The sequence below is a fragment of the Kwoniella dendrophila genome, chromosome 2 (assembly GCF_036810415.1).
Source record: "Kwoniella dendrophila CBS 6074 chromosome 2, complete sequence".
NCBI classification, from domain to species: Eukaryota; Fungi; Basidiomycota; class Tremellomycetes; order Tremellales; family Cryptococcaceae; genus Kwoniella; species Kwoniella dendrophila.
In genome coordinates, this window is record NC_089477.1 from 300,381 (window position 1) to 312,434 (window position 12,054).

General features: G+C 42.6%; 4 protein-coding genes across 4 annotated transcripts; 3 read left to right on the forward strand and 1 right to left on the reverse strand.

The window, feature by feature from the left end:
• Positions 1–132: 132 nt before the first annotated feature.
• L201_001540 (V-type ATPase, C subunit) lies at positions 133–1,150 on the forward strand (the record flags this gene model as incomplete). Its single annotated transcript, XM_066217329.1, has 8 exons — positions 133–211; positions 271–382; positions 439–516; positions 580–611; positions 675–755; positions 823–962; positions 1,013–1,063; positions 1,124–1,150. 8 exons carry the CDS (start codon positions 133–135, stop codon positions 1,148–1,150), a joined length of 600 nt encoding a protein of 199 aa, XP_066073426.1.
• A 134-nt stretch (positions 1,151–1,284) lies between these two features.
• L201_001541 (uncharacterized protein) lies at positions 1,285–2,010 on the reverse strand (the record flags this gene model as incomplete). The annotated part of the gene is made up of 4 exons (XM_066217330.1): positions 1,285–1,377; positions 1,445–1,527; positions 1,586–1,647; positions 1,700–2,010. The coding sequence occupies 4 exons, from the start codon at positions 2,008–2,010 to the stop codon at positions 1,285–1,287; spliced, it is 549 nt and encodes a 182-aa protein (XP_066073427.1).
• A 596-nt stretch (positions 2,011–2,606) lies between these two features.
• L201_001542 (uncharacterized protein) lies at positions 2,607–8,802 on the forward strand (the record flags this gene model as incomplete). Its single annotated transcript, XM_066217331.1, has 12 exons — positions 2,607–3,808; positions 3,864–4,011; positions 4,065–4,406; positions 4,483–5,622; positions 5,689–6,847; positions 6,918–6,977; positions 7,038–7,177; positions 7,230–7,397; positions 7,458–7,610; positions 7,663–7,789; positions 7,853–8,145; positions 8,209–8,802. 12 exons carry the CDS (start codon positions 2,607–2,609, stop codon positions 8,800–8,802), a joined length of 5,526 nt encoding a protein of 1,841 aa, XP_066073428.1.
• Positions 8,803–10,529: 1,727 nt separating this feature from the next.
• Positions 10,530–11,999, forward strand: L201_001543 (uncharacterized protein; the record flags this gene model as incomplete). The annotated part of the gene is made up of 7 exons (XM_066217332.1): positions 10,530–10,904; positions 10,970–11,130; positions 11,184–11,386; positions 11,441–11,570; positions 11,633–11,672; positions 11,727–11,771; positions 11,829–11,999. 7 exons carry the CDS (start codon positions 10,530–10,532, stop codon positions 11,997–11,999), a joined length of 1,125 nt encoding a protein of 374 aa, XP_066073429.1.
• Between the last annotated feature and the right edge of the window lie 55 nt (positions 12,000–12,054).

Sequence of the window (12,054 nt, forward strand, 5' to 3'; positions counted from 1 at the left end):
CTCAATTGCATTCATATATCCACAACTCTCCTTTCATACCATATACAGTTTTCATCATCGATTGTTCACTCTGCTATAACAGCTCGTCCTCCCAGTAGCCTCATCCACTGTCGTCTGCAACAATCAGCAAAAATGGGTTACTATAGCACAAGTCTACTTGTAGGATCCACTTCCCTTGCCACCGTCATCGGTCTTTATCTGCTCTTCACAGGTCAGTTCCATCTGTTCATTGAGTCGTTGATAGCGATGCTGACGATAATCTCATAATAGGTCAGGGAGAATCATTCAATGTTGGTAAATTCTTAGCAGAGTCAAGTCCATATGCTTGGGCAATGACGGGTATCGGACTTTGTATCGGTTTAAGTGTAACTGGTGCTGCTTGGTACGTGCACAAACGTCATTTATTTACTCTCATTTAGCTAATATCATCATTGATAGGGGTATCTTCGTGACCGGTGCTTCAATTTTAGGTGGTGGTATCAGAGCACCTAGAATCAGTACCAAGAATCTGATTTCGTGAGTATAGCCTTTTAGCAACTTCGTACTAAGTTGAGCGAGATGCTAACATCGGTTAAACAGCATTATTTTCTGTGAAGTCGTGGCAATTTACGGTGAGACCATTTAGATCTCATCTCTTTCGATTCACTGCATCTGACTGTATATGATTGTTTTAGGTGTCATTATCTCTATCATCTATTCTTCAAGAGTAAATGGCGATGTAGAGAACTTATATACACCTAGTAACTATTATACCGGTAAGTACAGTTTATTGTCAGCGATTATCCACCGAAGCCACTAGCTTATCCATCTGACTTATTGTAGGTTTTGCCTTGTTCTGGGGTGGTCTTACCGTCGGTATTTGTAATCTACTATGTGGTATATCAGTCGGTATCACCGGTTCTACTGCTGCTGTAGCAGATGCTGCAGATCCTCAACTTTTCGTCAAAATTCTTATCGTCGAGGTAAGTCTTTTGAACTATATGATCCCGGACATCAGCTGACTTTAGCATAGATTTTCGGATCTGTTCTTGGTCTTTTCGGTCTTATCGTTGGTTTACTCGTAGTAAGTCTTCGAAAACATTATGGATATATGGGTACTTAGCTAATTTATGCTACTCGTCAGTCCGGTAAAGCTGAAGACTTCGCATAAAATCCCATAAAATCGTAGAAACCCCTTTCTATAGCCTAGACAACATTGATAGTATGATGCATAAGATACCTGCAGCGTATCAGATAACGAATCATTGAGAGAATATATGCCTTGGTCACTCTGTATATTACATATCACAAGTTCCGCCTCGCACTTGCGCGTATCTTTGATTCAAAAACCGGACTTCGGATTGGTGTGTTGACGGTATGGAATGGGTTGAGCAAGATCTAAGCGTAACGAGCAATCAGTGTCAGGTACATACTGACACCAGACCCTATCATAGATCTCACGCACCTTCACATATGATTCCCAGACATCTAAGAAGAATAACCGTATCCCATCATCGTTTTTTATATCGTGTAAAAGGACGAATTTGACTATAATTAGACTTTCAGCTTAATTACTTTGAATGCGTTGCTCAATGATCGAGCCTACCATTAGTTGCTATAAAAGCTGATACAATCCATTCATTATGTCTATCTATGTTCTTAAGATATCTGAACCTAGATTTAGTTACTATACCGGTTGCTCATCTACGAGCAGACTCACAGACTACCCGTTCCTTCCATCATTTCCTCTACACTATCCAGACTTTTATGCGCTATCATCTGACACATTGCTCTATCCTTCTCCGGTCCACTCTTAGATTCTCCATTCAGCAATCCCAAACTTCCACCTATCTTACCACCTGATCCATCTGTACCTAAGTCTGAACCATTTGCGGCTGTAAATGTTGACCAAGATGGGAAAGATGAAGTGGAGGAAGCCGCGGCAGTTCCAGGTGGTGGTTTAGCTGAAGGAAAAGATAATTCGAATAGAGGTGAATCTAATGGAGATACTATAGCAAGATAGAATGACATGTCATGTACATGAATATATAGTTATTGAAATGTATAATATAAGTCAATCTTGTATCAAGAGATACAAATTAAAGAATTTGAATGCCGTGAACAAGGATGTCGCGTTGTATGATATTTCAGTATGGACCATCATGATGTTCGGTAATTCAGGGTATAAGAGACTATTTATGGTTTATTATTGTTGAATATGTTGAATTGACATTACAGTACACTGACACGCTCAAACCTCCTTATTACCTTGTTATTGACATTCGTCTTCTTTGAAACATATCATATTCTCAGAGTTGTATCCACACGTCTACAAGACGTAGAAAGCAGTATACATCAACATTGCACAGCGATTTAATCCAGCTTGCTCACATCACCATTATCAACTGTGGCGACGCGCATTTCAACACATCCGACTGCAACATTGAATTGAAGTAACGACAAAGGTTCAAAACACCGGACCGAGACGAGCCTCTTTCGCTCTGGTCTGGTGGTCGTGTAATACCCAGTGACAAGAGACTACAGGAAAACAGGATAGAAACCCGTATGTGCGATTCACAAGTTTATTTCTCTTCGCAACCCGGTCAATTGCTGATTTACCATAGATCATGACCTCCTTATTTGGGAAGAAACACCGGTCGTCGGCCTCGGCTTCATCCATACGAGAATCAACCTCTCCCAATGGGCTCGTCGCATCGCTGCCCTATAATCAGCTTCCTTCATCTGGTCCACCTCCTGTAGCTGGTCCTTCGACCAAAGGTAGCAGTAACGATATATCAAGAATGATCAGTCCACCAAATACGAATCCTATGTTAACCGATCAAGGGACACCAATGAACGCTAGTCGAAGAGGTGACGGATTGCCAATGCCATCGAGTAGGAGAAGATCGAATAGAGATGAAGATAGTAGGGATAGAAGATCAAATGTGACTGATCCAGGAGGTGGTAGATATTCACCTGATTTACCTGGTCAATCAAAAAGAGTAACAACGGATGCTATGGGAGCAGGGACAGGATCAGGAGGGGTAAGGTATAATCAACCTGGTATAGTACTTGATGCTTCTTCATCAACTGGAATACGCTATCAACCACCTGCAGTTGTATCACAACATACAGGTAGATCACCTACACCTCAAGAATTGGGTGGTCAAGTGAAACATCCTTATGCAGCTGGATATGGTTATCAGGATCCGGAAACAGCATCAATACGTACTGTTTCATCAATAAATTCACAACGTCCCAACAGAGATGGTCGTTATCCAGCTTTCGATCCTTCGCAACCTGCACCACCTCCAGCTCGATCAAGTATTTCGAGCCGTCACGTTTATCCTTCATCGAATGGTCGATCTACACCAACCGCATCATCTTCCACAGCTTCTTTAGTCCCTCAAACACCCCGGCAGAATGAATTCAACTATCCACGTCCATCAGATGCAGAGGTAGAATTGCTCTTCCAGCGATTACTAGAGAATCGAGGATTAGATACCACTCAGCCACAGGGGATTCCAACTATATCATCCCGAAGTTCGATATCATCCACCACATCATCCTCTGCTAAAATTGCTGCATCGCTACCTGTTGACTCGAAATGGCAAATGATAGAGTCAGATGCACGAAAGCGCTTCGAAAATGCTAAAGCAGCTAGAAGGAAAGAAGAGGAAATACACAGAATGTCGCACGGAAAGAGGGTAGATGTTAAAAGCATAGATAGAGCAAATGCTCAATGGTATCTAACCAAAGCATTAGATAACAAACTTACTGTAGATCACCTCAGGATGTTAGATACTAGTCTACGGACCGAGCCCACCGAGTAAGTCCTTCCTGAAACTTTTTGACATTCGCCGTTGGGCTTATAACTGGCGTAGCTGGATGGAAAACTTCTTAGCGCATCAAGGCCAAATAGTACTGGTAAATTACTTAAACGGTATTACCCATCGTAAAGGGATGGGCCCTGCGGATGTCAATATGGAATTGGAATTATTGAAATGTTTGAGAAGAACCCTTGGTAGCAAAGTAAGTCTAATCTACGCCGGATTCAGCTAACAGTACCATAGACCGGTGTCCAGGATGCACTGCAGAAACCACAAACCATCAATGCAATCGTCTCTTCACTTGTATCCCCACATATAGCTTGTCGAAAAATAGCGGGGGAGATACTCGCCTTTTATTGTATTTTTGACAAGGATACGGTGCCTCGTTTAGGTCTTCGACTGGTTTTATCAGGATTTACTGCACTAGAACAACAGATAAACGCAAGTGTAGCAGACTTGTCATATAAAGTTGGTCGGTTCGATGCTTGGCTTAGACAATTTGAGACTGCTATAGATGGTAGAGGTAGAATGGGAAGTATGGTTGGGTTAAGCGATGACCTGAAAGGATTTGACGATTCATCGATATTGGATTACTGCGTGAGTTCTGTCATACAAGTCATGGCAGTTCAGCTGCATACAAGATATGTCATTAACTCAAGACACTGTATAATAGGTCGTCATGCTTGTTCTGGTACAAGGGCTAGTATCCGGCAGTGATATTAAAACAAGATGTTCAGTTAGAGCCCAACTCGAATCTGCTGGTATTCTTAACATATTTCACAAGATAAAACGATGGAATGACAACAGCACTAAAGAAAAGATAGTGATGTACGAGGAGGAAGCAGAGAAAGATCGCCAGGATATGATAGACGAGGAAGACCGAGAAATGCTCAAATCTATGCGCAGTCCCGAAGACGTCTTCCGTGCGCTTTTACAGTCAACTAAAGGATCAAAAGCCAGTGGTTACCTCTTAAATGCTCTTCGACACCTGCTTTTAATTAAAGGAGAGAAAGAGGAGAAGGATCGATATTTCCAGCTGTTAGATAAGCTTATAACGAGTATTGTCATGAATGATACACCGGATTTAAGCCAAGATTTCTCTCGAGCTTTTGGTATATCAGTCTCACATTTAGTCGGTAAATTTGTTGAACAAGATCGATTGGATGAAGCTATGGAAGAACTTCGAACGACCAAATCAGCCCTTATCCGAACTCAAGAAGAGAAACGAACTCTGCAAGAGGAGATTTCAGCGGGAGATGATGGTTTAGTAGGGAGACTGAAAACTCAGATATTGGATTTGGAAGAGAAGCTGAGGAGATCTCGAGCTGCTACTGAAACTGTCACTGATCAAATGGAAGGAATGAAACGAGATTATGAGCAACGTATAGCTGATTTAGAACTATACATCCAAGAATTATTCAATATGCTTCGGGAAACCAATCATCTTGATCAAGTGCAAGAGATGACTCATGGTCCTATAGATAGAAAGAAATTGATACATGATTTACGAGAACAATGGGAAAGAAAGAAAACTATTAGAAAATTAGAAGGGAAAGGTAAAAAGAAAACAAGTCGACCTGGATCTGCTATTTTGGAAGATGATTCCGAAGAAGATGCAGAGGATGAAGATGGTGAAGTCATGGAAGCTGAAAAGATAGCTTTTGGTGGTCACGCAAAGGGAGAAGTGAAACATGCAAAGAGGGAAACACAGCGAGAGAAGAAAGCAATGTCTGGATCTCAATTCATGGATGCGGAAGAGGAGCGAGTAAGAGCGCATATCGAGAACACATTAGCAAAAGGTGCAGATTCTGTTGTGAGTACTGGCCAAGGACAAGCTATTCAGTCGCAACGAAATATTAGAAAACTAACACCCTTGTAGTCTCCCATTCGTCCTCAAGGATCATCATCCTCACGTACAGCTCGAATGCGTGATGATCTCACACCCACAAGGCGAGGTTTCGATATCAACGCTCCACCTGTTGGCGAGAAGTCAATTTATCGACAATCCAAAAAACCAGGTCTTCCTCCGCGGTTCCTGGAAGAAATACGTTTCAAGGCTTTATCAAGAAGTTCGTCGGCTCCAGCTGGCTTGATCGTTGATGATGATCTAGAAGGTGAAGGTTACCGTGATAGTCAATTTACTCAAGGTACAGATGGTACCGGTTATACCTCTGGAATGTCTTACGAGATACGTACACCCAGCAATCGTGATAGCTTCAGACATCAAGTTCTAAGCAGAGCTAAATCAATCCGGCATGGTCTTGATACAGACGATATTCTTCCAGAAGAAGCTGAAGTCGGGAATCTGTCAACGGTTTCAGAAGGTGAAGAACTCAGAAAAAGCCTGCGGAGAGATTCAAGCAGTATGGGTATCGATACAGGCATTCCTCACTCGTTCTCATCTTCATCCATATCGCCTTCCGTATCGACATCTTCGTTAGCAGCTACATCCGCACCTGCTGGACCTCTGGCCTCTGCTCCTCCTCCGCCACCACCACCACCACCACCACCTCCACCACCACCCCCACCTCCGCCCCCTCCTATCTTTGGTTCAGTCACAAGTTCAATACCAAATTCAAATGCTCCTGCCCCTCCTCCCCCTCCACCACCGCCTCCACCGCCTCCTGGTACTCCCGGTGGACCCGGTACCCAAATGTCTGGAATGTCCGGGGTATTAGCTGGTATCAAGGACGGCGTTTCTCTCAAGAAGACTGCAGGTGCTCCTGCACCACCCCCACCACCTCCACCACCTACAATATCTCCAAATTCACTACCAACAGTCGCCAGAGCACCTCTTGGATCTTTCAGCTCGCTTCTATATGGCTCCAATGATTCACGTAAAGATATAGGTCTTATGGCTAGTAAGAAGATGAAACAGCTGCAGTGGGAGAAAGTATCCAAACATCAATTGGCGAAAACTGTATGGGGTCAAGCCGATGAAAATGAGAATGAATTGGTCAACAAGATGAAAGCTGCCAACCTGTGGGACGAGATGGAAGACGAATTTAAAGCTAAAGAAATCATCTATGATGCTGTTAGTAAGTGTTTCTACTATTTTTGGTTGTCTTGTCAAGAATGTTGAGCCTAATCACATTCAATTCAATCCAGAAAAACGGAAAGAAACAGAATTACAGAGTGTTCTTGCGCCTGAACATCGTAAAAGAATCGGTAAACTTGATTGTTCATCTATACTTGTCGAAGAAAAAGATACTAACTAGCTACTCATAGAAATTCTTATGGCGGGAACGATCGCCAAGAGCTTCAAAGATCCTGAAAGGTTATCAGAAGCTATCGCTAATTTCAGTAATGAGCTCTGTTCTGAACTCTTCCTGCGAGAACTTCAAGGTGTTTTACCTAATGATGATGATGTGAGTTCTCTTATTTGCCATTCAATATCATTTGACTGATCTAGCATGATAGCGAGGCAAACTTCTCACTCATTCTGCCGACACTGAAGCTGAATTAGAACTACTTCACCCTGCTGATCGACTCATGGTCCGCCTTATCCAACTCCCACATCTAAATGACAGAGTGAAGGGTATGCTGTTCGAGGTTCGATTTGCACAGAACATGGATCTTTTGGAACAGGTGAGCAATATAGCACACTGCTAATGTAAAGAGATAGCTAATTGTTTCTTGATATCGCAGAGTCTTACTGTTCTCAAAACTGCGTGTTATGATCTTCGACATGCTGAAAGATTCCAAAAATTGCTCAATGTTATCCTCACTATGGGTAACTATCTCAATGGTACTAATTTTGCCGGTGGTGCTTTCGGTTTCAAGATTGCCAGTATCAACCGGGTATGTTGTTCTGCATCCATATGAAGAATATTCGCTTATCTGAAGTATGTAGCTTGTCGACACGAAATCTAGTGGTGGTAGTAATTTGCTTCATTTCCTTGAAAGAACCGTTACTCAACATTTCCCCCATCTTGACGGATTTTTGGATGAGCTGGCTAAGCCATCTGAGGCATCTCGAGGTGAGTCACGGAGATCTTATGCACATGAAGCAAGTTATTGATTGCGATTATTTCATACTTTAGTCAATTACGCCGATATGCAATCTACTTCTAGACAGATGTTGGAAGAAATTCGTAAGATTAGGGACTCTTTACGGACCAACTTCGAAGAAGGTGTTGATGGATATACCAAGAAGATGTTCCGTTTCTCTGCGGTAGCCGAAGAAAGACTTCAAGATTTACGGGATGGTATCATTAGTGCTGACAAAGAACTTCGAGAAGTCGAGACATACTATGGTGAAGGTGAAGAAATGGGAAGACCATTACAGAGTCAGGATTTCTTCGGGATTTTCAGAACATTTACCTCCTCTTATAGAGTGAGTAAACAAAGTTTATTGGTCATGTTTGGTACATGCTACATGCTAATCCCCCCCTCCCAGTTCTGCCGATCCCAAAATCGAGCTAGAGCTGAAGAAGCTGCCGCACGAGAACGAAGAGCTGCCGCCAAAATTGCACTTACGCCTCAAACCACTGGAGCTTCAACAGTTTCGCGTGATCTTATTGATGGTACAATGCAAAAACTCAGACTTGAAGGCACGCCAAGAGTCAAACGAGAAAGAAGAGCCCATTTACCTCCACCATCACCTTTACCGCAAACTACCGACTTTTCCGATTTCATGATACCTCTTTCAGGTGGAGATACCGACAATCTAGATTTTGGATCTTTAGCTCAACGTATGATGTTGGATGAGAATTTCTTCCCTGGTTTACAGTCTAACGGTGGTGGATTTGGAGAACCTCTTGATTCTGGATTATTGAGTCCTGAACCTACTGGCACAGGTGAACCTCTTTCACCAGAATCACCTAGTCCAAACCCCCTCACTTTCGATGATCATCTTGGAAAATCCCTATTATTGCCTATAGCGAATGATGGTGGACGAGCTAGTCCGTCACCATCATCACCTTTGCCAAGAGTAACAGAACAAGAAGAAGAAGAAGAGGATGAGATAGACGATGGTCAATTTGAAGATTAGATGACGGTGAAAACGACTGGTACGCTTATAATGATTTCGCATCTAACGGACACTTTTTGTACACTGCATAATACATTGTTAGCGATTGTAACTTCTGTAAACGATAGATCGATAGAATTATATCAGAGCATTTCATGTTTGTTCAGATGCATATGTGCTATTTTAATGTAATGAAGCATTTGGCTTGGTGATCAAATACGTTTTCTCGGGTGATAATGAAAGCTACGTATGATAAAATCGAACAGGATAAAAGCTGAAGGGCATTTCGGCTTAAAAAGGTGTATGAAGAAGGATATTACGGCAACAATCTCACGCGACTGACATTTCTGGTAATGTTTTGTTTTATTTCTTTTAGTATTCAGGGTTTCGCTATCATATGACCGAGTTTTATTATTGTCACTAGTCCTTGTCCTCGTTACCTTTTTTCTTAGCGGGTGACAGAGGAAATTCCTTATGTTTCACCTATAAACTAACCAATAGCGCATTTGCTCACTTACTTTTCACACATGAATTTGCAACAAAGTCCCTCAATAAAGCTATGCATCGAAATAGACCAGGGAGGAAATGATTGAGTGACACGTTATACATACAATGATGCGAACATGATTTAGAGCAATGCATTCATAGTCGACGATATAGCGAATGAGCCAACAGAATAGAGAAAAAGGTCCAGTCGCTGTAAAATGTGATTGAGGCTTGGCGCCCAGACTGGTTCAGTTTGAGATGCAACATCCTTGTTATATAAGTAACCTTCATACCTGAATGTTGCCGGTCATATCTTCCGCTCAGGTTCATCTGATTGATAGAAAAAGAAAAAAAGAAGGGAGATCAATAAAAAGTAAAATCACACGCCCCTTTTTGTACAAGTTTGCCTCACCCAAGGGTAATACATAAATGACTTGTGTATGCACGGATCCTTTTGTACAGTACGAATTACCACCATCATCACACTAAGGATACACTTTCATCCTAGTATACTGTATCTTGTTTATTACAATTTTAATTATCCATATTCTCTTCTATCATCTTAGCATCACCATCCATTTAACATTATTATTCGCAACCAGCCCATTTCTTGTTATAGCTTGGCATCAGTCACCTAGAAACAAGTAATAACTACATCAAGATCGACCCACACTCCTTTGTGTTTTACAAACAAACCCCTTTCGTTTACGCATTGATCACCTTGTTGTTGATTTCATTGTTTCATCAACAATATCACTAAAATACATCCTTTCCTTTGATCCTTGTCCTGCTCCACAGCTTCACTGCCTTTACCGAACCCAAACAACGCACTGGCCTCAACATTGATACAAGTCAACTATAGGAAACGTCAGCTCATCCTTTTTATTTCAGGTAAGCAGAATCAATGCTCTTCTTTCCCTCACTACCACTATCCAAACGTGTACATCTCCTTACCTTCTTTCCTTACATCCTCTATCATTTGTTGTCAAAGCTCTCGCAGTACCTCTGTCTGGAACAGTACAACCTTTACCCATTTCATCACTTTCCACAATTCAAATCACCCTTCAACTGCTATAAACTTTGCAAACGTCTTTACTCACTTTCCTTTTCATAACATCAACATCAGTAGAGTAAACTCCAACTACATTCGTTCTTTGCCTCTTCTATTCACCATTTGATCTTTATCACAACTCCGATAACATCTTCGGGAATTCTTCCTCTCGTTTACTGCAAATAGTCTGATCAATAGCAGTACAGAAAAAATGTTACCTTCAACAATCACCCTCGTCGCTGCTTTCCTCCCACTCCTCGCTTTCGCTTCAGCTTCTCATGCTCCTCACCCACCTCACCTCAGACACCGAAGGATCAGTAACGCCATTCGACATGTCAAGGAGGCAGATAACTCTCCTCGAGCCGTTGTTGCTGGTAGAGATAATGCCGGTCACGCTGAAGCTAAAAAGGTAATCAAGAAGACTGTCAAAAAAAGAGGTGGTCAACAATGTAGACCTCGTCAAGCTGCTACCACTTCTTTTGCCGCTGCTGTTCCAACCGCTTCAGCTGTTTCTTCAGCCGCATCATCCGCTGTCAGTTCAGCTCAAAGTAGTGCAGCTGATACCCAAGCTTGGGATCAATCCTCCGTAAGTACTCTACCCCTTGAAGAATGAGACAAGGCATATGACTGATTTTGTTCCTCTTCATATAGTCATCAGTTGCCGATAACACCTGGACTTCTGCCGCTGCTACAGCAACTACCACTTCTACCTGGGCAGCTTCAACTACAACCGCTGCTAGTTCCGACTCTGGTTCTTGGGGCGGTAGTAACGGCGGTCTTTCCGTTTCAGGCCTTTTGGCCATCAATGATCAGTGCGTATGATACAAGTTAATTATTGGTCAAATCACTGATCCTCAGTTTACAGCTCTTGTGGTTACTCCAATGCTGATGCCGACCACCCCAACGGTGTTGAAGGCTGGCTCAATTGTGGTGTCGATGGAAGTGGTTGGAACCCCCCTATGGTCACTGCTGACCAATTGATCGCTGCTGAGCTCTCCGCCGAAGGTGTCTTCGCTCCATGTGGTGCTTATATTGATAAATTCAACCAATATGCTGCTCAATACGGAGGTGAGTTCCTTCGAATGTAATACGATGCTATTGTTTCTGACAACATTCTTTTAGTCAAGGGTATTATGCTTGCTTCCTTCGCTATGCAAGAATCCACTTGTAACCCTTCTGCTACCGGTGGTAACGGTGAAGCTGGATTGATGCAATTGGCTTCAGTCAACTGTGGTGGTGCTCCCGGTGGAAAGTAAGTTCTTGATGTTTGCCACGGTAGATTCAGTGCTCTTGCTGACAGCGAGCATCAAACAGCTGTTACGATATCGATTTCAACATTCAACGAGCTGCTGAAGTAAGTCTGATATAAGCAAACATCGAGTGTCCAACGCTGACAGCTTCGCTGTAGTTGTTCTCCAACCTTATCCAAGCCAATGGTGGTAACGTGCTCTTGGTAGGTATCGGCGTATATTGTGGCTAAGTTGGTGGTATACTGATTCGTTCAATCCAGGCTATCGGTTCTTATAACGGTTGGCAAGCTGGTCTTACCATCGGCTCTGCTACTGCTGCTGCCAGTCAAGGTCGATGTGCTGCTCAGAATAACCTTGATTACATTCACCAGTACTGTAACGGTTGGATGCAAGGTAAAAGTGGTTACGAACTCGGTACTTATTGTAAGTAAAGTGTGATTCCCTATGACTACGTCACCAGGCTGATGAAACCATTCCATCGTAGTC